The sequence below is a fragment of the Pseudorca crassidens genome, chromosome 19 (assembly GCF_039906515.1).
Source record: "Pseudorca crassidens isolate mPseCra1 chromosome 19, mPseCra1.hap1, whole genome shotgun sequence".
Taxonomy (NCBI): Eukaryota; Metazoa; Chordata; class Mammalia; order Artiodactyla; family Delphinidae; genus Pseudorca; species Pseudorca crassidens.
In genome coordinates this window covers 26,982,725-27,007,107 of record NC_090314.1, presented here as the reverse complement: position 1 = coordinate 27,007,107, position 24,383 = coordinate 26,982,725, and the positions used below count along the sequence as shown (strand labels likewise).

At 48.0% G+C, this 24,383-nt stretch overlaps 1 protein-coding gene, 1 long non-coding RNA gene, 1 other non-coding gene and 1 pseudogene across 3 annotated transcripts; 2 read left to right on the top strand and 2 right to left on the bottom strand.

The window, feature by feature from the left end:
• The first annotated feature begins 3,983 nt into the window (after positions 1-3,983).
• On the top strand, positions 3,984-7,673 carry LOC137211744 (peroxisome assembly protein 12-like; annotated as a pseudogene).
• A 769-nt stretch (positions 7,674-8,442) lies between these two features.
• Positions 8,443-11,004, bottom strand: LOC137211745 (uncharacterized). Its single transcript, XR_010937196.1, has 3 exons — positions 10,845-11,004; positions 10,524-10,651; positions 8,443-8,724 (listed from the first exon to the last, which is right to left on the bottom strand). It is a non-coding gene; the product is annotated as an uncharacterized lncRNA (long non-coding RNA).
• On the bottom strand, positions 8,845-8,941 carry LOC137213731 (Z30 small nucleolar RNA). Its single transcript, XR_010938353.1, has one exon. It is a non-coding gene; the product is annotated as a Z30 small nucleolar RNA (small nucleolar RNA).
• An 8,860-nt stretch (positions 11,005-19,864) lies between the features above and the next one.
• On the top strand, positions 19,865-24,383 carry LOC137212588 (neuroligin-2-like). The gene is given in 6 exon segments (XM_067716079.1): positions 19,865-20,135; positions 20,309-20,516; positions 20,600-20,809; positions 21,175-21,771; positions 22,571-23,087; positions 23,090-24,383. Coding segments are annotated over 6 exon segments (2,172 nt in total). The 3' UTR covers positions 23,459-24,383.

Here is a 24,383-nt window from a genome sequence, read left to right as displayed (position 1 = left end):
ATGAGGATGAGAGGGAGAGGCATATAGGGCTCATCTGGCTCTTGTCCCACTGGGGTCCTGTCATTGAGGGGTCCTGAGCATGGTGTGGTGGGAACCCACCTGTAATTGATTCAAACACTGGCCCAAAGTCTTTACCCACCTCATCTAACCCTTGCCACGGCTTCCTCACATATGGAGTTTACTTTCCTGCCTCTTGACCTTGGGCTTGACCATGTGACTTGCTTTGGTAAATGAGATGTTAGCAACATGGAGAAAGCAAGGACTTGAAATGTGCTGTGTGGCTGGGCAACTCCTTGTGCACCTTTGACACTGCCATGAGATGAACATGCCTCGGCCAGCCTACTCATCCAGGGTGGATGAGACACAGCTGGAGTAGAGCCTCCCCAGCCAACTTCAGCCTTTCAGGGAGAATCAAAGCTGTCCCAGCCACCATTGTTTGAAGCAGAATTTTCTGTCTGGACTTAGACCAGCCAAGTTTCCACTGACCTGAATATCCCTGAGAATAGATGTTCATAATAATATACCACTGAGATTTTTTGTGGTTGTTTGTTACGCAGCATAGCTAACTGGTACACAAGCCATTGACACCATGTGCTTGGAGGGCTCTAGTTCCTATTTAAAATCTCTCTTTTCTTCAATTTATTAAAAATAAAAACAAATCATTAAGCACCCACAACATGTCCATTCCCATGATGTATTTAGAAGTTTGAGTTACTGTCTTTGAGGAGCTCAGCCTGGGGGAAGCAAAAAGATGGTTACAAAATATGATGTCAATGAAAACTTCCCGGGAGGTAAAAATCTCTGAGTGAATTCTTGGGGGAAGGAGAAGAGGGGAAGGATGCTCAAGGCAGAAAGTACAGTGTGCCCAAAGACATGAGGGTGTGAAGCAAGCTGGTCCATTCATGGAACCCAAGCCCTCTTTGTACTGGAATGTTACCCCCAGCATAGACAGGCAGCCTGAGCCCAGGTCTGGCTCTGACATTTTACAAGTTCTTGACCAAATGTTTAGACAAAAAAGAGACATCAATGATGACAATTTATTACCAGATAATGAAGTTCAGGGAAACTCTGTTAAATAAAAAATGGCACAAGATGTGATAAAACTCGAAGAAACTCAAAGGGGATAAAAGACTCATGGTAGTGTTGCGATACAATAAACAAACAGCATAATCCAGGAATGCCAAAGGCGCAGATGTAATCACACATGGACACCTGCTGCCGAAAGTCGGGCTGGGGTCCAGCAGGCCCAGCGGAGGGCTGCTGACAGAGTGCGCACCCCAGCACTACCCTCACGCCACCCTACCCAAATCTTGCCTGAGATGCAGACCCCTCCCTTGGCTTCTCCCAGTTACCATTTCCCTATGACTTTTCTCAGTGTCACTTGCTTTCTGCAGGGAGAGGTGGCTAGGGGTGGTAAGGAGGGAAGGTGAGCTGCCTCCCTCGCCCTATGCAATAAGCACGGCCTCCTCCTCGAGCCCACCCCTCTCCTTCTAACGCTCCCCCTTCCCCCAGCCCAAGTGTGTGCGATTTCCGAGTTAATCTGTCTGCACTAATTAAATATTGAAGGCTGTTAAATATTCATGGGGCGTTTTAGCTGGCAGGTTTGATGTCTCCAGGCCCCGCTGGCTTCAGCTCCGCTGATGGGCCATTTTGGTGGGGCACTTTGCACTCCTGACGGACTCTCTCATCCAGGTGTTCCCAGCTGCTCTGGAACACTTCATCTGCTAGGGATGCGCAGCCCCCAGCCTGGGACTCCCAGTTAGCTTTCTCGTGTGGGAAGTGGTACCTGCAGCTTTGGCCTTGGAGGCTTGTAGTGTGCCACCAAGGGAATCCGGCCTGGGGTGCTGGGGAGAGGGGCTGAACCAGGAGTTCACTGAGAGGCCAGGTGGTGTGTCCTCTGGGTAGGGGCTCCTGGGAACCTCCTTCCTTCCACCGGCTTCCCTTTGGTTACAAAGGCCAATATAGCTTCTGTTTAAGATAGTTTGAACGGCCTCATTTCTCCCAGCTCTTATTGTCTCTTCCTCTAAACTCACCATATTAACCTATCTGATGGCTCTTCACACCTTTTAACATAAGTGCAATCAATTTTTGTGTCTTGCTTATTACACCATAAACCTGGGAGTGGGATTTGTGATGAGGTGTTTATTGGCTGTAATAATTGACATTGTTATTTTTGACTGCCTTTTTTCTCACATAACAACATCAGTTTACTTTTGGAATATTCTCAAAGGACTATTAAGGTGTCTTGCACTCTTCTGGCTAAGAGTGAAACAGGGATAGGAGATGAAATCTGAACCAAGGTCAGTCAATAGGGATCTGAATCTTAAGTACAGTGACAGAAATTTGTTGAAGCTCGTTCATTGCAACAATGATGCTTGTATGACACTTTGCTAATTCTTGCTAGAAACATCCAGTAGGACTGTGTAATTCCTGTTCCCTCAGAGCTGGTTTTCCTTATTTTGTTAGCTACTCCATATTCTTCTAATAAATTTTTTAGTTTAAATTAGCCTGTTTTCTGTTGCTTGTAACCAAAGAACCCTAACTGATACCAATGTTTAACTAACTTCCCACTCGTCTTAGGTGATGCTATTTCTCAACTTTGTCTTTTTGCTGTTCACTTAAGAAAAGCCTCTCTGTAAGAGCTACCACTGACCAAGAAGCTACAGCTAGGTGTTTTATATAGATACATTATCTCTACTCCTTAAAACTCTGTAAGGTAAAATCTTCCATCAATGTGACTTTCTCCAGCGGGTATCCAACCAGACTATAAAACACTTTTTTTTCTTTTTTCTTTTTTGGCCACGCTGCATGCAGGATCTTAGCTCCCCTGGCCAGGGATCCAACCCATTCATCCTGCAGTGGAAGCACAGAGTCCTAACCACTGGACCGCCAGGGTATTCCCTGAAACACTTTTTGGAACCACAATTAAGGTTAATTTGCAAGATTTTATTTCTCCTGTTGAAACAACTAAACCCAAACCTTGTTCCAGCGTTCTCATTATGTGAAACAATTAACTATCTTTATACCATAACGTCCTCTATGGTATAAGGTAAGCAAACTTCTATTTCTAGCTATTCAGCCCAGGGGTTGAGGGGAGAGGTTGGAGAGAGAGGAGATGAACTTTAACTATTATCCAAATTCAGTAAACCTGCAGCTACTCAAGGCAATTGCATACGATGTAAAAGCAGTTTGCAAAAGGTCAGGTTAATTACATTAACTTTGGTATACAATGAAAAGTACCTTCTCTGCCAAGCCTCCCCAATTCATGCTAGTTAGAATTCAACAGCATCACTCCGTTTTAGCACTGTATTCATATCGCTAATGTGACGCATCCTACCGTGTTCGAAGGTAGGAACCATTTTCATTTAGTGTAGCAAGTGCCTAGAGTTCTGCTTGAACGTAACCTAACCTAGAAGACAATTAAGGTACCAGCTTGAATGAAAAATAATCGTCCCAAATTCTGAACAACAGCAGGAAATTTTTTATTTTTTTTAATAATTGGCAGCCATAAGGCTAAGGCTTCTATCTCGGCTTTGTCGCTTCAAATCCTTCCCGAAGGCGTCAAAAAGAGTACCCCGGCCGCAAGCAAAGTGAGCCTTCCATCTCCACATTCCCATGGGTCCCTCGCCTCTATCTCTATCGCCCCAGGGAACAAAGGCCTCAGCAACAGGCCGAGCTCTGGCTCCGGGCGCCAGACGTCAGTGCGGCGACCCAACACCTTGCCAAAAAGACTCTGTAGAGAGATATCAGAGCTGTGGCTTTCCAACAAGACAGTGATGCAAAACCAGCTAAGAAGAGTAAAACCAATCAGAGGTAAAACCCTCTCCAACCGAGCCCGCTGGAGCCTTCTTTACTTTCAACTGGGGGCGGAAGCGGAAGTCCCTGTGAGATCAGAGTTCTCTAGTTCCGGTCGCGGGGCCGCGTTCGGGGCTAGAGCGCCTCTCCACGGCCACCGGGTTCCAAGCGGCTTCTATTTCCGGTTGCGGCTTCTGACATAAAGCCGAGACCTTTCAAACGCGGCGTCGCGGGTTCCTCGCCCCTCGTCTGGGGTCAACTCGCAAGGACTGGCGCGGGCGGGGGGATTGCACAGCCCACAGCTGAGCCAGGCCGTTGGGGCCGGCCTGCACTGGTACCTTCGATCCCTCAGAGCCGCCTGGCTTTTGAGCCCTCCGGATTGGGAGTATGTGATTGGCCGCCTCCAGGACTGCCGCTCGAGAGGCCAGCGCTTCTTCGCCATACCTGTCCCCCCATAGTCACGCTTTTCCCTGTGAGGTGCAGCATTAATCAACTCACCCCTCCCACACACTACTTCCCTAACGTGGGTGTCTGCGTTGACTTCATTCTTCACCTTCCCTTGAGACCCCTCCCCTCTGCCTCTGGAAGAGGTCTTTTTTGCCCAGTTCCTGTAAAATAGCACCCATCTGGCACCCCCAGAAAGTTCATGCTTACTAGAGAGTCTGTGGGCAAAGAAAAACCCAGTGCACACACGAAACTATGGCTGAGCACTGGGCTCACATCACAACTGCTTCTGCGGTGGATGACCAGCCAGCCACCCATCTTTGAGGTGGTAGCACAGGACAGTTTAATGACAGCAGTGAGACCTGCTCTTCAGCATGTGGTCAAGGTAAGGATTTAATTCTCTGCAAAGTTTTAGGAACGTCCGGGTAAAAACCAAGTCAATAATCTGAATTTATTTCTTGGCCTAAGTTTTGAAATAACCAATTAGCATATAATGCACCTCACATGATTTAATGGTTATGGAGTCTCTTGTTATGTGTACTGAATACCCAGCACTTCAGGGAGGTTAAGGTAGACCCAGAAAGAAAAGTGTGGACATTCAGAGGGAAAAAAAGGAAATATAAATACAAGGCATAGTAGCTGTGTAATGGAATGAATTTCATTTATTTATTTTGCTTTAGGTTCTTGCAGAATCAAATCCTGCCCGCTACGGCTTCTTGTGGAAGTGGTTTGATGAAATCTTCACCCTGCTAGATCTTCTACTCCAGCAACATTATCTGTCTAAAACCAGCGCCTCGTTTTCTGAAAACATTTATGGCTTAAAGAGGATCATAATAGGAGACACACACAAGCTTCAGAGACTGGCCAGTGCTGGTCTCCCAAAGAAGCAGCTTTGGAAGTCAGTTATTTTCCTGGTTCTTCTTCCCTATCTGAAAGTGAAGCTGGAGAAGCTGATTTCTAGCCTGAGAAAAGAGGATGAATATTCCATCCATCCCCCTACTTCCCGCTGGAAACGATTTTACAGAGCCTTTTTGGCAGCCTACCCATTTGTTAACATGGCCTGGGAAGGCTGGTTTCTTGTACAGCAGCTTCGATACATCCTAGGAAAGGCTCAGCATCACTCACCACTGCTGAGTCTGGCTGGGGTTCGGCTAGGTCGACTTACAGTTCAGGATATACAAGCTCTGGAGCACAAACCAGCCGAAGCCAGCATGATGCAGCAACCAGCTGGGAGGTAAGGCTTAACATTTCCCCAACATATTTGATTAATAAATCCTAAAATCTTATCCCAATTTTATGAAATTTACCCCCTTCAGTCCACTTTGGGGTATTTCATAAAATCATCGAAAAATTCTTGTGTCCATAAAACAAGGATTGCCATCCTGGTAACCTTCCTCATCATAATGGCTACATTTTTGCACACACTTGCTATGTACCAGACACTTTGCTAGGTGTTTACGTATATTATCTCAATCCTCATCACAGCTCAATGAAATAAATGCATTAGCACCATTTAACAGTTGAGGAAACTAAGTTCTAACATTTGAGTACTTTGCCAAGGCCACACAGCTAATAGGCGGCAGAGCTGAGATTCAAGCCAGATCAGTACAATTCTAAAGACTGCTCTTAACCATGGTGCTATCCCGCTCCTAGTGTCTGTGTTCTCTGACAAGTTCAAATATATTCCTCAGTACTGCTGAGTTGTTTTTTAAGTGAGTTATTTCTTTTTCTGGATATACTATCTTCCACCCCCATAAAAGGTCTATATAATCAATGGCTCATTAACTTCTTTCTCAAAACACAAAGCAAAAAAAAGCCCTAGTCATTAAAAACAAAGCTTAGCTCCTAGAACTCCTAAAATACGGTAGGTTAGAAAGAGGGAATTGTTTCGAATAGACACAAGAGAAAACGCCAGTCCAGCATCTATTCAATCCCCAAGCTGAATCAACGATTCTAATGAAAAGTGTAAGAATTGCATGCGTATTCGTTGTTCTGTGATTGTACCTAAATAAACAGTTTCTGCTTTTGCCTCCTTGTTCTGTTCTCCAAACGGCATTGGCGAGAAGATAAAGTCAGCTCTGAAGCAAGCCGTGGGAGGTGCCGCCTCATGCCTCTCTACTGGCCTTTCGGTTAGTGTATTCTTCCTGCAGTTCCTTGAGTGGTGGTATTCATCCGGAAACCAAGAAACCATCAAGTCATTGACTGCCCTGCCTACTCCACCACCACCGGTACATCTAGACTACAATTCTGATTCTCCCCTGTTGCCCCAAATGAAGACTGTGTGCCCACTGTGTCGTAAAAACCGGGTGAATGACACCGTTCTTGCCACCTCTGGCTATGTGTTTTGTTATCGCTGTGTGTTTAATTACGTGAAGAGTCACCGAGCTTGTCCCATCACAGGTTATCCAACACAAGTACAGCATCTGATTAAACTGTACTCCCCTGAGAACTGAAAGGGATTAGCACCTTGTCTCACAACAAAATGACTGCACTATAAGGCCAGAGGGCTTGTTTTCCGCACGGTAAATAGCATTGTTTGATCATCCTCAATTAATAATTGTATGAACTTTAAACAGCCACATGGATTTCTTTAAAAGGATGTACTCGTTGATCTTAACCTTTTAGCTTGCTCCCTAGACACCTCTACTTAGAGTTGACCGAGCTGGTCAGAGTGAGAGAATCAGGACTGGCAGGGGATGTGAGGGTCAGCATAGAGAAGGGGATCAAAGAGGGTACTCGGCACAGAAGCTTTTCCTGTCCCCTTCCTTAAAGGACAAGAGGTATAGAAGCTCTCAGGAAAAACCCAAGTTAGACCTCGTAGAGTGGGTAGTGAAGGGGAAGCAGGCCTTTTGAGAAAGGAAAGCATTTATCTGCCTATGAGGAATAGGTTTTATCGGTTTGCAAACAGTATGAAATATGGACCTGCTTTTTTATTTTATTTATTTTTTGTAATACAGCAGGTTCTTATTAATTATCACTTTTATACATATCAGTGTATACATGTCAATCCCAGTCTCCCAGTTCATCCCCACCCCACCCCTCACGGACATGCTTTTTATAGAAATACTTAGAAACACTTTCTCCTTCCATATGCTGAGACTCATTTGTTAAGTAACATTTGCTATAGTTTATCACCTTTTAAAGATCCCTTTGTGAACCACACATATCTTCCTTGGGAAACTGGTTACAGGAAAATAGGGGTTGAATGTATATACAGAATAGTCTGAAGACTTCAGTGTGAAAGCAAAGCTATTAATGAAGAGATGAAGTAAAATACTGCCCTAACTATGACTGTGTAAAGACAGGATCTTTTCATAAGGTCTTTGTGCTTGCTGTTAAGAGTTTGCTAAGCTGACATGAATTATTCTGGCTATTACTAAAGTTTCTATGAAACGCTTAAGTAAATTTTAAGAATAAATGTTTTTTGGCAAAGAGCTGTTCCATGTCATGATTATGTGGAAACCGAAAGATTAGTTGAGGTATTTAGAGTAAATTTTTCATTCAGGCCACCTTTGCGCGTTTTTTTGGTTTTTTTTTTTTGCGGTACGCGGGCCTCTCACTGTTGTGGCCTCTCCTGTTGCGGAGCACAGGCTCGGGACGCGCAGGCTCAGCGGCCATGGCTCACGGGCCCAGCTGCTCCGCGGCATGTGGGATCTTCCTGGACCGGGGCACGAATCCGTGTCCCCTGCATCGGCAGGCAGACTCTCAACCACTGCGCCACCAGGGAAGCCCCTACCTTTGATTTTTTGAGGCATTCTGTATTAACATTTTGCTTTTTTTGCTAATCCAATATTGGAGAGAAATCCTCTCCTCCAACAGCAAGAATTCAATCTTGAGTGAAATACCTTATTTCTCAAGTGAAATACTGCACAAACACTTAAGCTGACACCGGATTGGCAGGGTTAAACATACAGGTTAAAAACATACGGGTTAAAAAAAAATCATTACTACAAGAGGAAGGATGAAAATGATTTTTAAGTGCCTCTGCTGAGACAGGTGTTGTCCAATACAACTCATTTCAGCAATTCAAAGCACATTTTCTGACAGCACTAAGAAAATAGAACTAAATTTTGAAATAGAATATCCTATAGATTTTAAAATATTAACACTTTTATGTACCATGAGAAGAGTATAATGGATATTTGCAAAAATTCTTATTAAACCACAAGGTTTTACCAGAACAAATACCATAGTTAAGTAAACTTTTTTTTTAATTTAAAAATTTTTTAATTTGTTTCAAAGTTAAACCCAAGACACACTGACTTCACAGGAAATCCAATGAGAAATGTTTTTCTAGGCTGAACACGTGTTTCCCCTTAGTCTCCCCACAAAAAACATGTACATGTTAATTACTTTCATTTTACAATCACTGCTAAATAAACATTTTTAATATAGTAATGAGTCAATAAGGGAACCGAACCAGATTCAGGACTGAAATAATGCAGTTTTCCATGAAGATATCAAAGCCATATTTTTCACCTCAACCTACAAAGAAAAACAGGAAAGTATCAGTAATTCAAAAGAATATTAAACACTCTTACACATAATAAAACCAGTATCCAAATAGGCTAGAACATACCAATGTGGAAAAACCACAACCAGAATCAGCTCAGAGAGAAGATTAAGGGGTCATACCCTGGTCAATGCCAACACTGAAGCAATGGCAATGCCAGGTCAGACTATACTTCACTCATCATTGCATCATTGCTTTTCACTTCCTTGTATTATCTAAGAGCAGCCCAACACCCTATTTTCACATCCAAGAAAACTTAGGTTTACCCATGAGAAGAAAAGACTTCTTTTTAGATAAGTTGCAACCGTGGGCTTTCAATATTTGATCTTCTACTATTCACCTCAAGCAACTCTGCTGTACAAAAATGCAAACTTGAACAAGTTTTGTTTTGGAGGTGCTTTTTAAAAATTTTTGTAATACAGAGTAGAGTGGAGAAGCATTTACAGTACAGAAAAACATTTCTTGTTTTAGTGAGTCCAAACACCATGCATGATAAAATCTCAGGGATGTCTGTGAAGGGATTTATAATCTAGTTCTAAAGCAAAATCTTTAGAAAAGATTTTCTCCTAAAATCCTTTATAAAGTAAACTCCAGTTCATTTAATATACAATTTGATTTACAATTCTGCTGCCAACAAAGATGAAAAGTATAGTCATAAAAAATTTTATACAAGAGTCTGCTAAAGAGTCCAAGACCCAGGGAGGCTAGGATTTGACAAAGGTCCATAGAAAAATAACAGCAATGCTGGAAAGAGAAACTGAGGTCTGATTACCAGATTTATATTTTTCCACTACCAGCTAAATACAAGGTTTAATTTCATTTTTCTCCAGGCCATGGGCAAGATAAAGGAAACAATGCAAAGCCTGGGTAATTCACAACATGGATGATCAATTTCTGAATGAGAAAGCTGCCTGCATTTTATTTATTCTAAATGACACCTTCTCGTAGTTTACTATCGCTAACATGCTATGCTAAAGTACTAGGATCACAAACAATGTCAACCTCTCTAGCTTTTCAGCATTGTATCTAAATAACAATTCTGGAGACACAACATGCCTCCTTCAGCCATTTATAAATGTCAATAGCTTGATACTCCATAGTTAAAAACGTACAGCTATGGTCTGTGTTCTCCATTCAGCAACTGAATTCCACAAAGAGAGGGAAACTAGTAAAGTGCCTGTTTAGAGACTTGAACCTGTATCTCATCAACCTGTGCAGAAGTAAGTACACGTTACAAAAAGCAAACAGGCTAAGAGAACTTAAATAACCTTGTCTAAAAGCATGAAACTTGTGAGCAGAGCTCCAAGTGTGCTCCAGCCACAGAGGGCACACTTTCCTTGTTCTCTTCCACAGTATGCTTCCCTCTGTCTGGAGGGCCTTCCCTACCACTTTCAATCTGGAGAAAGTCTGTAGTTCTAAAACTTTGTTCAAACGTCACCTTCTCTGTTAAGTGGTCCCTAACTCCCTCAGTCATCCCCTCCTCTGACTCCCACAGCACTTTTCCCCACCACAGTACACATCACACACCAATTATTCACCCATTCACGTCCCCCACCTCCCGTCTCTCCCACCAGCCCCATTACGCAGAGCTCCTAAAGAACCAGGACTTCCTCTTACTGGCCTTTGCATCCATTACACTCAGAATGATGCCTGGGACACAGAAGGCGGCTCAATAAGCGACAGTTTAATTCAGTCAGTGAACGACCCTCTCTACTAAACCCTAAGCGCCTGGATTATACAAGCATCAGCACAGTTTATAAAGCCGACTTACCTCCAACATTTCACATAGGTTAAGGACGTCCCTCAAGCATCTCTAAGCCCTCCGTCCTCCAACTTCTAACTCATGGCATTCTGCATGGCACCCTGCGCAGGACCACCAATTCTTATACACGGTGTATCCTCAAAACGATAATAATAACAACAATAACAATACTACTGCTGATAATAATAATAATAACATCCAAACCCCACCAACTTCAGGAAAGACTGAGACGCCATCCTTCCGGGGAAACACAAGGCCGGATCCAGGGCTCAAACCAAAGCCTCAGGCAGGGGGTCCGCAGCCCGCTCTGGGAACCCCCAAAACTCTTACGCCCTAGACTCTCAGGAGGCCTGCCCAGGCCTGCAGAGGCTGACCGCAGCCCACCCGCCGCCGTTCAGTCCCAGAGGTACGGGCTTGGGGCTTTCCACACTGCTCCACCTCGCTACCCCGCCAGCTGCCGCGGCAGCCCGATCCCGACAACCAATCCCGCGACGACCAGTGGACCACGTGGGCCGCAGCCCTGAGGCTCGGCTGGTGCTAGGAGCAGCCAATCGGAGGGCTAGGCGAACGCCGGGGTTGGGGTGGGGAGAGCGGGCGGGAAGGCGTAGGCGTCTTTGCAGTCTCTTCTTGGCGTGGCGGGCTACATGCTCAAAGTTGAAAGCAAGACCCTGAGTAGTCCCCGCCCGCCCTCCAATTCCCTGATCTCCGACCTTGGGGAGACTGACATTTGGAGTGGTTTATGCTGGTGCCTCGTTTCACAACTGGGGAAGGGCATTTGAGGCAGGCTGTAGAGGGTGTGTGTGCCCTGGCTTTCCAGGAAGAACTATCGATTCAGTGTTCCGACAGTATCGTGCTTGCGCCGAATTCCCGCCTGAGGGCTAGGGGTTGGGGTGGACTTTGATTAATGTGTCCCTCTCCCCCCGACCAGGAGAAACTCATTGGCTTGTCAGGGGCTTGGACGCTTCCTGAATAAGCAAGAGGTGCCACTAAATATCAAAGAACTGCGAAAGAGAGCAAGAGAGGCTTCCTGGGAGAGGTGGCATTTGATCTAGGTTTTGAAAGATGCGTTCGATTTGGAGATTCTGGGAGAAAATAATTTAACTCCCAAATTAAATGAGAAAGCATAGGGGAGCTTACCAAATTTAGGTAAAGTTGAAACTGGTGTAGTGTTTTCCAAAATTCAGTGAGTTGGAAATACCAGGAGGAAACTTAACAACATAGATGTCCCCCAGCATCAAAACCAAACGACAAACTCCCACAATCCACACTTACAGAATCATTAAGCTTGAATCTGGAGTTGGAACCCAGGCGTGTATATTTTTAATAAGTACCCCAGGGGAGATTCTGATTCACACCAAAGTTTCAGGACCAGTGTTAACGTAAAGAAAGGGGGTGATAAGAGATCTGAAAGACAGGGCAAGACTGTTAAAGATAGTGGCTTGCTGGCTGTGTAGTTTAGACTACTCTGGAGAAAGTGGGAGATTTAAAGATTTCAGAGTCTGAGGAGATGGGTGATCACAGCTGAAAACTCAATATGCAACTGTGTTTCAAAAATAGATTGAAGGAAGGCAGAGTGAAAGAAGGGGAAGCTATTGCCAAGTGATTGCAATGGTCCAGGTGAGAGCTAGTAAGAAATGGAGAGGTGGCATATGAAGGACAGCAGGAGGAATGTGATGAGTGTCAGATAGGGATGGGGAGAAAGTTATGAGGAAATAAATGGAGAAAAATGGAATGTCCTCTGTACCAGACCTATGAAGGACCTCCATTGTACTTTAAGGATAGACTTTAGACAGTGAAGAGAATGGGCCTTTGCAAGTGCTGCTTCCTCTGCCTGGTTTTCCCCTTCCTTCTCCATCGTCCTTTCTCAATCTGGTGCCTCCTTTTATTTTTATTATTATTTTTTTTTTTTTTTCCCAGCACGCGGGCCTCTCACTGCTGTGGCCTCTCCCGTTGCGGATCACAGGCTCCGGACGCGCAGGCTCAGCGGCCATGGCTCACGGGCCCAGCCGCTCCGCGGCATGTGGGATCTTCCCGGACCGGGGCACGAACCCATGTCCCCTGCATTGGCAGGTGGACTCTCAACCACTGAGCCACCAGGGAAGCCCTCTTTTTTTTTTATTAAGGTAAGTTTTTTTGCTTGTCTTTATGGAAATGAGGTTGTCCTTTTTTATGTTTTTTATTTATTTTATTTTTGGCTGCGTTGCCGTGCGCGGCCTTTAGTTGTGACGAGTGGAGGCTACTCTTCGTTGCGGTGCGCGGGCGTCTCATTGCGGTGGCTTCTCTTGTTGTGGAGGACAGGCTCTAGGCGCGCAGGCTTCAGTAGTTGTAGCGTGCGGGCTCAATAGTTGTGGCTTGCGGGCTCTAGAGCGCAGGCTCAGTAGTCGTGGCACACGGGCTTAGTTGCTCCGCAGCATGTGGGGTCTTCCCGGACCAGGGCTCGAACCCATGTCCCCTGCATTGGCAGGCATATTCTTAACCACTGCGCCACCACGGAAACCCTGAACTTGGTGCATTACTTGCAGGTTTCAGCTCACATACCATCTCACTTATGAAATCTTATCTTGTTCTCACAAGCATAGTCACTGTCACTCCTTAGAACACCCCAAGCACACTGTTCATATGTTTCTAGCTCTCCAGAATGGCACTAGAGTGTAGTGGTCATGTATATGGACTATAGTATTTGCAAGCACCATAAACTCTGTTCCTCAGTTTCCCCATCTGTGAAAAGGGAATAATGACAGTACCTACCTCACAGAGCTGTTACGAGAACTGAATGAGAACAATGCGATAACACCTGGTGTTATCACATATGTTGTATTGCAATGAGTTCTTTAATATATGTTTTCCCCCTCTAGATTGTGAACAGGACATGTGTCTTATTCTTCTTGCTAACAGTAAAGGCTGCATGGCAGAATGATAGTAAATGGGTTTTGGAATCAGATAGATAGGAGTCCAAATCCCAGCTCTGCTACTTACTTGGTGTGTAATCTTCAACTTTACTTCCCTGAACTCAGTTTCTTCATTTATAAGATAGTGAAAATAATGCATGTCTTATAAGTTGTTACGAGGACAATTTGAGATCATCAAAGTTGCAGATCTGGCCCAAAGAAGGCAGTCACTAAATGGTGCAAATGATGGGTGGCCCCAGGACATAGTACCATGTTCAGAACACAGTAAATGCTTAGTAACTGATTATCGAATGAAAAACTGACGTTATATGCCAGGCACCATGCTAACCTTTTTATATACATCATCGCACTTCATTCTCACAAGAACCGTATGGAGAAGGCACTATTATTATCGCCACTTTACAAAGAAGGAATGTGAGGTTTGGGTTATCTTAACGAAGCTTTCTAAGCCAAAAAGTGCTAGAGCTAGGATTTCAAGGCCCTTGGTGTTTTAAAAAACAGCTGACTGAATGAGAGAATGAATGAAAGGAGACTTACCCAGAGTCAGGTGGTGGCGTGGTAGAACCAGCACTGTTACTCTTGGTCACCATGCTATCTAGTCTGCTATTCTAGCCGAATCATCTTGACAAATGAATTGAGAGTGAGATGGATGCTGGTATTTGGCAGTTTGTGTCTACTGACCAGGAAAACTGTGCTATACCTATCTCGGCTGATAAATTGAAATGCTTGGTGAATAAACACAAATAAATTGGGAGCTCTAGTTCTTCGCCAACTGTCAGCAGTGTGACCAGATCATTTTCCCAAGACCTAGAAAAAAACCACTGTACAAGCTACTGATTTCAAGTTGCTTTGTATCATGAACATTTGCTTTGAGGTATCAGAGCCAGAATGTGAGCTCCTCGCTGGCCTGATAACGTACTATTCATAACCAGAGGACTTAACTAAGGAACTCTGAAGAAGGAAGAGAAACCCTCTTTGCTCATCTTTCACATTATCCTTCCTTCTCCTGATTTGGTCCCTAATAGTGCATTAAAGAATAAGAAGGAGAAAACAATACAGTTCCTAGTTCTTCTGCCCCAAAAATGTCCTTCCTGTTGATTGGGAAGGAAAAAGGAGGTACTTAGATAGATTTCAGATTTTGAAGACTCCAAAGCAATCCAGAATCCCAAACTTGAAAGGCAGTGGAAGGAGTAGGGGCATTTGTATTAAACAGACCTGGCTGTGCATGCCAGCTCTTCCACTTAACTGGCCATGTAATCTCAGGTTCCGTATCATGTGCCACACTCCCAGCTTGGTCCCTTGTGCCCAAATGCATATGTCCAGTAAATGACGGTCCTTTTTATCTTTCTAAAAGTAAGTGATATCAGAAGGATTTCAGTGTGAGAGTGAAACTGAGAATTAAGGTAGGTAGTAGAACTAAAAATGAGACTGGGGATTTCCCTGGCGGTCCAGTAGTTGAGACTCTGTGCTTCCACTGCAGGGGGCGCGGGTTCAATCCCTGGTTGGGGAACTAGGATCCCAAATGCCACGTGGAACGGCCAAGAAATAATAATAATAAATTTTAAAATGAAATAAAAGTGAGACTGAATTTGGAAATGATGTGAGTGAAAAAGGGTTAAAGTTGAAGCTGAGAGCAGACCTCTGCAGTTTACTATGTTGCTGTGCTGATTTATTCATCATAGTATGTATTCTGCCTCCTATCCTGGAAATAACTTTTGAGCCAGACAGGTACAAAGTGTCATGCCAACAAAGCAGAACTCCATAGGAAGAGTGACCTCAGTTAAAAAAAAAAAAAAAACCCGAGGAGGTATTCAGAAACCTATTTCAGAATGCCATTTCAGCATAAGCAAATTGGAGTAGAAACAAAGAGTTGTTTGATGGTTTGACTTATGCGGAGAGAAGTATGTTAGTTTCCTGTGGCTGCAGTAACAAATTGCCACAACCTTGGTTGTTTAAAACAATAACACTTTATTCTCTCACAGCCAGAAGTTTGACATACGAGGGCAGAAATCAAGGTGTCAGCATGGGCTGTGCTCCCCTCAGACGCTCCAGGGCAGAATCCATTTTGTGCCTCTTCCTGCTTCCTGTGCCTGCTGGCATTCCCTCACTTGCGGCCACATCACTCCAATCTCTGCCTCTGTGGTCACATTGCCCCCTCCTCTTTTGTAGGTATCAAATCTCTCTCTACCTCATTCTTTTTTTTTTTTTTAAGATTTTTTTTTGATGTGGACCACTTTTTCAAGTCTTTATTGAATTTGTTACAATATTGCTTCTGTTTTATGTTTTTGGCCACGAGGCATGTGGGGTCTTAGCTCCCTGACCAGGGACCGAACCCACACCCCCTCCATTGGAAGGCGAAGTCTTAACCACTGGACCACCAGGGAAGTCCCTCTACTGAATTCTTATGAGAACACTCGTGATTGGATTTAGGGCCCACATGGATAATCCAGAATAATTTCCTCATCTCAACATCCTTTCTTAATCACATCTGCAAAGACCCTTTGTCCTTGTAAGTTAACGTTCATAGGTTCATCATCATCATCATCATCAATAATTGCTGGCCAATATTCACTTGTTCCAGTTTAACCAGCATCCCCAAAAGAGATAACTGTCTCTTACCTGTTTATTTTTTTCACTTAATTGTTTTTTTTAATTATGCAAACAATTGATGTTCATTGTAGACCATTTAGAAAATAGAGAAAAGTTAAAGAAAAAAAGGAAAGGAAAAGAAATTCAATGAAAAATCATCTGTAATCCTCTCATCCAGGGGTAGCCAAACCTTCACCAAAGAGTATTTTTCTAGGCTGGGTCTTGTGTCCAACAAAGAGGAAAAGTAGGAAAAAGAGAATAAAAGTGAATAGAATAGGACAAACGATTTGGAAGGTGATAGAATAGGTTAATATTGTTCATAATAGATATGTACAGGACAGCTTAATCTAAAATAAATGTAGAGCTTTGAAGTGAAATTAACCATGACAGGAGATGCTTGTATGATGTATAGAAATAACACTCAGCCCTTTAGAGGAGGGATGTTTTAGCTTTGGCCCCTCACTTGAAAACCCCTGAATTTCCCCACTAATACTTCATTCTCTCCCAGAGGTCAGATCCTGGCCTGACAATCTGCCCTGTCATAGGCTTTTCTTGAGTCCTTATCAGCCTTCCTCAGGGGTCAATGTTATGAAGACTAGGGGAGTCTGGCAGAGTTCCTGCTCCTTCCAGGCTGATATCAAAGGGCAACAGGGGCTGTGACAGAAGGCAAACATTCAGACAAAAGCCAGATGTGGAACTGAAGCAATAAGAGAAAAAGCAAGAGCATCAGGTAAAAAAAAAAAAAAAATTTTTTTAAATCTCATTCCTCTCAGTTTATGTCTGAGAGCATGAAGAGCTTAGTAAAATCATAGCTCAGGAGCAACTTGTAAAGGAGAATGAGTGAGAAATTTGGGGAAATGTGGAGCAGATGTTCATATGGAGCTAGACTCTCAGAAAACTTTGTATCTATCATGGTTGTCATCAGCAACCAAGTAACATCAATGAGCCTTGGGAGTCATGAGAGTATAGTTCTGCTAGTTCAAAAGCAATTAGATTTGTTTGTGAGTCCCAGCAGGTGGAAGTTATAGGGAGACAAATTATAGCTGAAAATAAGGAAGCTATTTCGTTTCTTTTTTTTTTTTTTTTTTTTTTGCGGTACGCGGGCCTCTCACTGCTGTGGCCCCTCCCGTTGCGGAGCACAGGCTCCGGATATGCAGGCCCAGCGGCCATGGCTCACGGGCCTAGCAGCTCTGCGGCATGTGGGATCTTCCCGGACTGGGGCATCCCCTGCATCGGCAGTCGGACTCTCAACCACTGCGCCACCAGGGAAGCCCGAGGCTATCTTTTTATTGGAGTGGATGATAGGAGTAAGAAAGTTCTGGGATGTGCTAAAGAAAAGGTTGACCGTGATTCTTTGAAAAAGAAAATAGAAAACACAATATACAAATTACCTTGTGTCCATTTTTGCCAGTCTCAATGCCAGATAGATTTCACAGTCAAAATCTTGGATGTGTTAGCTGGGGGAGAGCTATATGGCTATGCTTGTGTGATCGGAGTGAAGCCATTCTGTGGTGCACTTTTCTCAGAAGCTCCCTGTTCCTGGATGGTGAAGGACAAGGATATTTGCAAACTGACAACTCAGGAATGGGTAGGCATGGTGATAGACACAGATCCAGGTAAGATGGAGAAAACTCCCTTCCTGTCCTTTCTACCTCTTTGGAACCTGTATATTAAACAGGTTTCCTTCTGTTTCCTATGACTTTGAACTTCTCACACACACTAAATTCTGTGTTTTTTGAATCTTCAAGTATCCTACTTTCCATACATGAGAAAATGTTGTTGGGTGATGAGAAGCCCAAATGAAGTATCTTATAAAAGGCAATTTCCCACATCAGATGAAAAGAAAATTGTCTGGGGATGATTGCCTTACAGTGGTGTATTGGAACTGGCTCTTACTGGCTCGAGAGCCATTTGTTAACTTTTCAGGAATGTTTTGAGCCAGTTGTTAAACAGTCATTACTAAAAATTAAGTTTTATAAAGTTACAGTTCAATAAATTGTATTTAAAACAAATTTATTTATTTTTTTCTTCTTTGCGGTACGCGGGCCTCTCACTGTTGTGGCCTCTCCCGTTGCGGAGCACAGGCTCCAGACGCGCAGGCTCAGCGGCCATGGCTCACAGGCCCAGCCTCTCCGCAGCATGTGGGATCTTCCCGGACCGGGGCATGAACCCGTGTCCCCTGCATCGGCAGGCAGACTCTCAACCACTGCGCCACCAGGGAAGCCCAAGACATTTGGACTGTTTTTAAAGTTGGGAAATATAACATTTGAAAAAACAATTTTTATTTGGAGCAAAATAACATTTAAAAAAAACAAGTTTAAGTTGGCAAACTGATGCCACAATCGAAACAGCAGAAAGCTGCTACAGTTTCCAAAAAAAAGCCTGTCCGATGCAGAAAATGCACATTTGAAGCAAATTAAAGAATTTGGACATTTTTGAAAACAGGGCCCAATATCTTGAAGTTTCACCACAAAATTTTGAAAAAGTGCAAAGAACTTTTTTCTTTTTTTCCAAAAACGGATCTTTTTGGTTTCTTGTTTTTTGGGTTTTTTTTAATTTTCTTGTTGAATCTGCCCCGAGAGCTTCTTGTTTTTTGGTTGTTGTTTTTTTCTTTCTTCTTTCTTGATCCTCTTTTTTGTTGTTGGTTTTGAATTCTTGTCGCCCCAGCCCCCCTTCCTGCTCCTCCCCTTTCTGACTCCCCCTCCCCCCTCGCTGGGAGTGGAGGTGCTGGGTGGGGAGGAGCGGGGAGGGGTGAGGACATTTAGGACAGGACCTCGGAGGGAAGGAGACCAGCCTGAACTGTTGGAAGGCCACTGGAGGTTCAGGAACAAAGGGAAGAATAGGATTGGGGGAGGACACAGAGAGGGCACTGCCCACCTAGGAGCTCCTGGCCAAAGTCAGGTGGAAGGAGGTGTCATAGAAGGTCCTAAGAGACAGGAGGCAGGAAGCTGTCTGTGGGGGGTTGGAGGGGAGTGTCTCAGTGACCTGTTGGTTGACCTTCTGCCAGGAGGGAAGTTCCTAGCGGCATGAGGGAGGCGGGCAGAGGCACTGGGGACCAGCTGTGGAGGCCCAGGCCTGGATCTTATTTGCCCGAGTGCCCAGGCTGGTCAGAGATTGCAGGTGTCAAGAAAGAGGAGGGCCTGGAGGCCAGGGGTGACGCCAGCACAGGCACTGTGGCTGCATCGTGGAGGAGCTGCAGGGGCAGGGACCCTGGCAAGCCCTCGCAGACTCCCACCCTCTTCCGGAATTAGTTACCCCTCAAGGGGCCTTCTACATATGGGAGTGATCATGGGATCCTTTGGGGACATGGCAAGAGAAGGGTCCAGAGCTCAGGACTTAGGCCAGTTTGGGGGGTCCGAGACTAGAGCTGGACCCTGGCTTCATTAGGCAGGCTCTTTCCCACCCTGCCGCCTCCGGCCACAGTAATTAAGCTTGGGGTTGCCATGGTAACTGGGGAGGAGACCAAGCCCCTAGGGACCCTAGGGCCTGGCACACCCTCACCCACAGACCAGGCTACCATGTGGAACTGAGGCCCACGGCCTGAGTCGAAGGAAACGCCAGGACCCTCCCAGGATCTCTAGCTCCAGTGACAGCCTTGGGAGCTCGCTCTTCCTAGGAGCAGGAAGGAGATTTGCTGTGTGTTTGTGGGGAGGGGTTCCTCTGGGTCCAGCAGATGCCCTGAGGAGGGCCAGCCCCCAGTCCTGCCTCTGCTAGGCTTCTTGGAAGGTCTGCCAGGCATGGGGAGAAGTGCTGTAGGGCACACCGGCAGGAGGTGGGGAGGGATCGTCTGCCAGGGTTAGCTGGGGAGGGAGGGAGGAGAATCCGGTCTTGCCCCCCAGGTATGGGAGTGACATGTCCCCTGAGCTCTGGGCTGGAACTCAGCAGGCCTGGGAGCTGGGCGGTGCTGCTTCTGGTTTGACTGTGTCCTTGTCCCCCACCCCCCGGCCCACCGACCCGCCCCCTCCCCACGCAGATATCCGGGACTCCGGGAAGAAGCCGGTGATGCTGTTCCTGCATGGTGGCTCCTACATGGAGGGCACCGGGAACATGTTGGATGGCTCTGTCCTGGACACCTACGGCAACGTCATTGTAGCCACACTCAACTACCGGCTTGGGGTGCCTGGTGAGGGTGGGCAGCCAACTCTAGGGGCTGGAGTCTGGGAGGAGGGCCTGCTGGCAGGGTTCCTCTAAACCCAGCAGAAGCAGAATGGCTTCTGGGTTGGACTGAGCTGCCCAGAAAGAGGGAAAGTGTGCTGTGACACCCCCAGGAAGCCCCCTTTTTTCCTCTACCCCCATGTTTTCTCAGCACTGGGGACCAGGCTGCAAAAGGCAACTACGGGCTCGTGGACCAGATCCAGGCCCTGCGCTGGCTCAGTGAGAACATTGCCCACTTTGGGGGCGACCCCGAGCGCATCACCATCTTCGGATCTGGGGCAGGGGCCTCCTGTGTCAACCTTCTGATCCTCTCCCACCATTCGGAAGGTACCAGCCACCTCCTCAGCCTGTCCCTCTTGTCCCCTTTCTCACACCCTCAACCCCAGCAGGTCCCCCTTCTCCTCCCTCAGGCTGATACAGCCCAGCCTAAAGCCTGCCTGTCCCACCAGGGCTGTTCCAGAAGGCCATCGCCCAGAGTGGCACTGCTATCTCTAGCTGGTCTGTCAACTACCAGCTGCTCAAGTACACGCGGCTGCTGGCGGCCAAGGTGGGCTGTGACCGGGAGGACAGGGCAGAGGCCGTGGAGTGTCTGCGCCGTAAGCCTTCTCGGGAGCTGGTGGACCAGGACATACAGCCCGCCCGGTATGGGGGTGGGAGAGGGCCAGGTCCAGGCCTCCATTCTCCTTGCTGGTTCCAAGGAGGTTGAGGGTGAGAGGTGCCCGCAGGCCACAAGCATTCAATTTAGCCAGGAGATGTGGACTTCAAGGCCCTCCCGGGGCCCTGCCTTCTCCCAGAAGCCTTCCCTAGGCGGAGGTGCCTAAACAGAGCCAGTGTGCACGAGGCTCCATGAAGTGCTTGAGGGAGGACTTCCTGAGAGGTCAAGTACCCTGAAGGGCTCAGAAGGTTTTAACTAGGGGAGAGGGGTCTTCTGAGCAGAGGACTCAGCAGGCTGTGAGCTGAGAGGAGGCCGGTGAACAGGTGATGCGACCTTGACCCCTTCTCCCCAGCTACGATATCGCCTTTGGGCCCGTGGTGGACGGTGACATAGTCCCCGATGACCCTGAGATCCTCATGCAGCAGGGAGAATTCCTCAACTATGACATGCTCATCGGTGTCAACCAGGGAGAGGGCCTCAAGTTCGTGGAGGACTCGGCGGAGGGCGAGGACGGCGTGTCCGCCAGCGCCTTCGACTTCACCGTCTCCAACTTTGTGGACAACCTGTATGGCTACCCGGAGGGCAAGGATGTGCTGCGGCAGACCATCAAGTTTATGTACACGGACTGGGCCGACAGGGACAATGGCGAGATGTGGCGCAAGACCCTGCTGGCGCTCTTTACTGGCCACCAGTGGGTGGCACCGGCTGTGGCCACCGCCAAGTTGCACGCTGACTACCAGTCCCCTGTCTACTTTTACACCTTCTACCACCACTGCCAGGCTGAGGGCCGGCCCGAGTGGGCAGATGCAGCACACGGGGATGAGCTACCCTACGTCTTTGGTGTGCCCATGGTGGGTGCCACCGACCTCTTCCCCTGCAACTTCTCCAAGAATGATGTCATGCTCAGCGCCGTGGTCATGACCTACTGGACCAACTTCGCCAAGACCGGGTGAGGGCCAGAGGGGCTGGGTCAGGCATCCCTGCAGGTCAGGGCACACACCGCCTCCATCCTCAGCCCCTTCTCTCCCTCTCCTTCACATGGCCATCATTCCTCCATCAAGGCACTCTTGCCTTCTCGACTCAGACACCTGCCGGACAGCTCTTCTGTGTGTGTTGAAGACTCAGAAGAGTTGGAAGAGAGGTCCCTGTCTTTTCTGGGGGGCGGGCTCACTTGGTGCCTTTGGCTCTGAGTCTGTCTCTCCTTCCCTCCCTTGCCCACCCAGCTCTCTCCTTCTCCTCCCAGAGCTCGGCCCGCTGTCTGAGTGCTCCCATCTGTGTATCTGAGTGTGTGTGAGGGTTTGTGTCTGTCTGTCTATTGCTGTCTCTGCCTCTCTCTCTTGAAATCTATTGATATCTCTGCTTGCTTTGATCTGGTTACTCTGTACTCGCTGGTTTCCCCCTGGCTGTCTCTCATGTCCTTTTGTGTCTCTGTTTCCATATGTCTCTATCTCATTCATTCTCAGACTCTGCCTCTGTCACTGGTGGTCTGTCTCTTCCCTCTCTGCCCCTCTGTCCTCATCTCAGACTGTCTCTGGCAGTCTGGCTTCATCCCTCTTTGTCTGTCTGTCCGTCCGTCTCTGGCAGTTTCTCTGTCTCTTCGTATCCGTCTCTGTCTCACTTCCCGTTTCCCCAGCTCTCTGCATCTCTGTCCATCTCTCTCCCCATTCCTCCCATAGCAGGCCCCCACCCCTGCCTTTCATGGGAGCCTCACCCTTACTCCTCCTTTCCCTGCCCCGTTGTGTCCACAGCGACCCCAACCAGCCGGTGCCACAGGACACCAAGTTCATCCACACCAAGCGCAACCGCTTCGAGGAGGTGGTGTGGAGCAAGTTCAACAGCAAGGAGAAGCAGTACCTGCACATCGGCTTGAAGCCGCGCGTGCGCGCCAACTACCGCGCCAACAAGGTGGCCTTCTGGCTGAAGCTCGTGCCGCACCTGCACAACCTGCACACGGAGCTCTTCACCACCACCACGCGCCTCCGTCCCTACGCCACGCGCTGGCCGCCGCGCCCGCCCCCTGGTGCCCCCGGCACTCGCCGCCCCCCGCCTCCGGCCACCCTGCAGCCCGAGCCCAAGCCCGAGCCGGGCCCCCGGGCCTACGACCGCTTCCCCGGGGACTCCCGAGACTACTCCACGGAGCTCAGCGTCACCGTGGCCGTGGGCGCCTCCCTCCTCTTCCTCAACATCCTTGCCTTCGCCGCCCTCTACTGCAAGCGGCACCGGCGGCAGGAGCTGCGGTGCAGGCGGCTCAGCCTCCCCACCCACCCCGCCCCGGCGGCTCGGGCACCGGCGTGCCCGGCGGGGGCACCCTGCTCCCTGCTGCCGGCCGTGAGCTGCCACCCGAGGAGGAGCTGGTGTCGCTGCAGCTGAAGCGGGGCGGGGGCGTCGGCGCGGAACCTGCGGTGGCCCTGCGCCCCGCCTGCCCGCCCGACTACACCCTGGCCCTGCGCCGGGCGCCGGACGATTTGCCACTCTTGGCCCCCGGGGCCCTGACCCTGCTGCCCAGCGGCCTGGGGCCACCCCCTCCCCCGCCGCCCCCCTCCCTGCATCCCTTTGGGCCCTTCCCCCCGCCTCCCCCCACCGCTACCAGCCACAACAACACGCTCCCCCATCCCCACTCCACCACTCGGGTATAGGGGGCGGCTCGGGGAGGCCCCCCTCCCCGGCCCTCCCGGCCAGCTCAGAAGGCAGGGAGGAGGACTTGGCGACAGGCTTTTGTCGTGTGGAGCTGTGACACATCGAGGAGCTTTAGGTGGACATGGGTTTCCTCGCCGGGATGTGTGCGCTTCTCCCGCGCGGAGTGGCCCGTTCTCTTCTCTGGACCCGGGCCTTTGAACAACTGGGGGGGGGGGTGTTTTTTCCCCTCCCTCGTCTGGACACCCGTCTTCGGTGTGTGGAGACGTGGAAGTATTTTCCCACGTGGAGTTGTGCTTTCTCACGAGGGGGTGAGAAACCATGTGCAGGGTGAGGGTTTTTTTTGCCGCCCTGGACACATGTTGGCTCCCTCAAAGAATTTCTGTGGGGATTTGTGCCCCCACCTCCTCCCTCCTCCCACCCCCTGGAGACCCTGGAAGTGGTGTGTTCACAAACAGCGACCCTTGGCCACCGGACGACGCAGGGTGGTGCCTGGGAAGTAGCGAGGAAATCACAGCCCCCCTGCCCTGCCCCCAGCCCTCCCGCCCCAGCGAAGCATGTGTATCCCCTGTGGCACAAGTGAGGTGAAGCACGGTCTCCCCAGGGCAGGCCTCGCCTTCCACAGATGACAGACACACATTCCCTGCCACGGGGAAGAGAGGAGACCTTGCATCCCTGTGCTGCCTGGGAACTTGTCTTCCCCTGGGTCCAGGATGCATTTCTGAGTGGAAACATGTTCTTGCATGTGGATGTACGTTTTCCCATGCAGACAGCCCCTTTCTCTCCAGCACTTCCCTGCATCTTAGGGCCTCAGGCCCAGCACTTAACTTCTCACACAGCAGGTGTGAAAGGACTTCAAACTGACAGAAGCTGAGGGGGAGGGACAAACCCTGAGGAGATGAACAGACCCTAAGCTCTGCCCTTCCT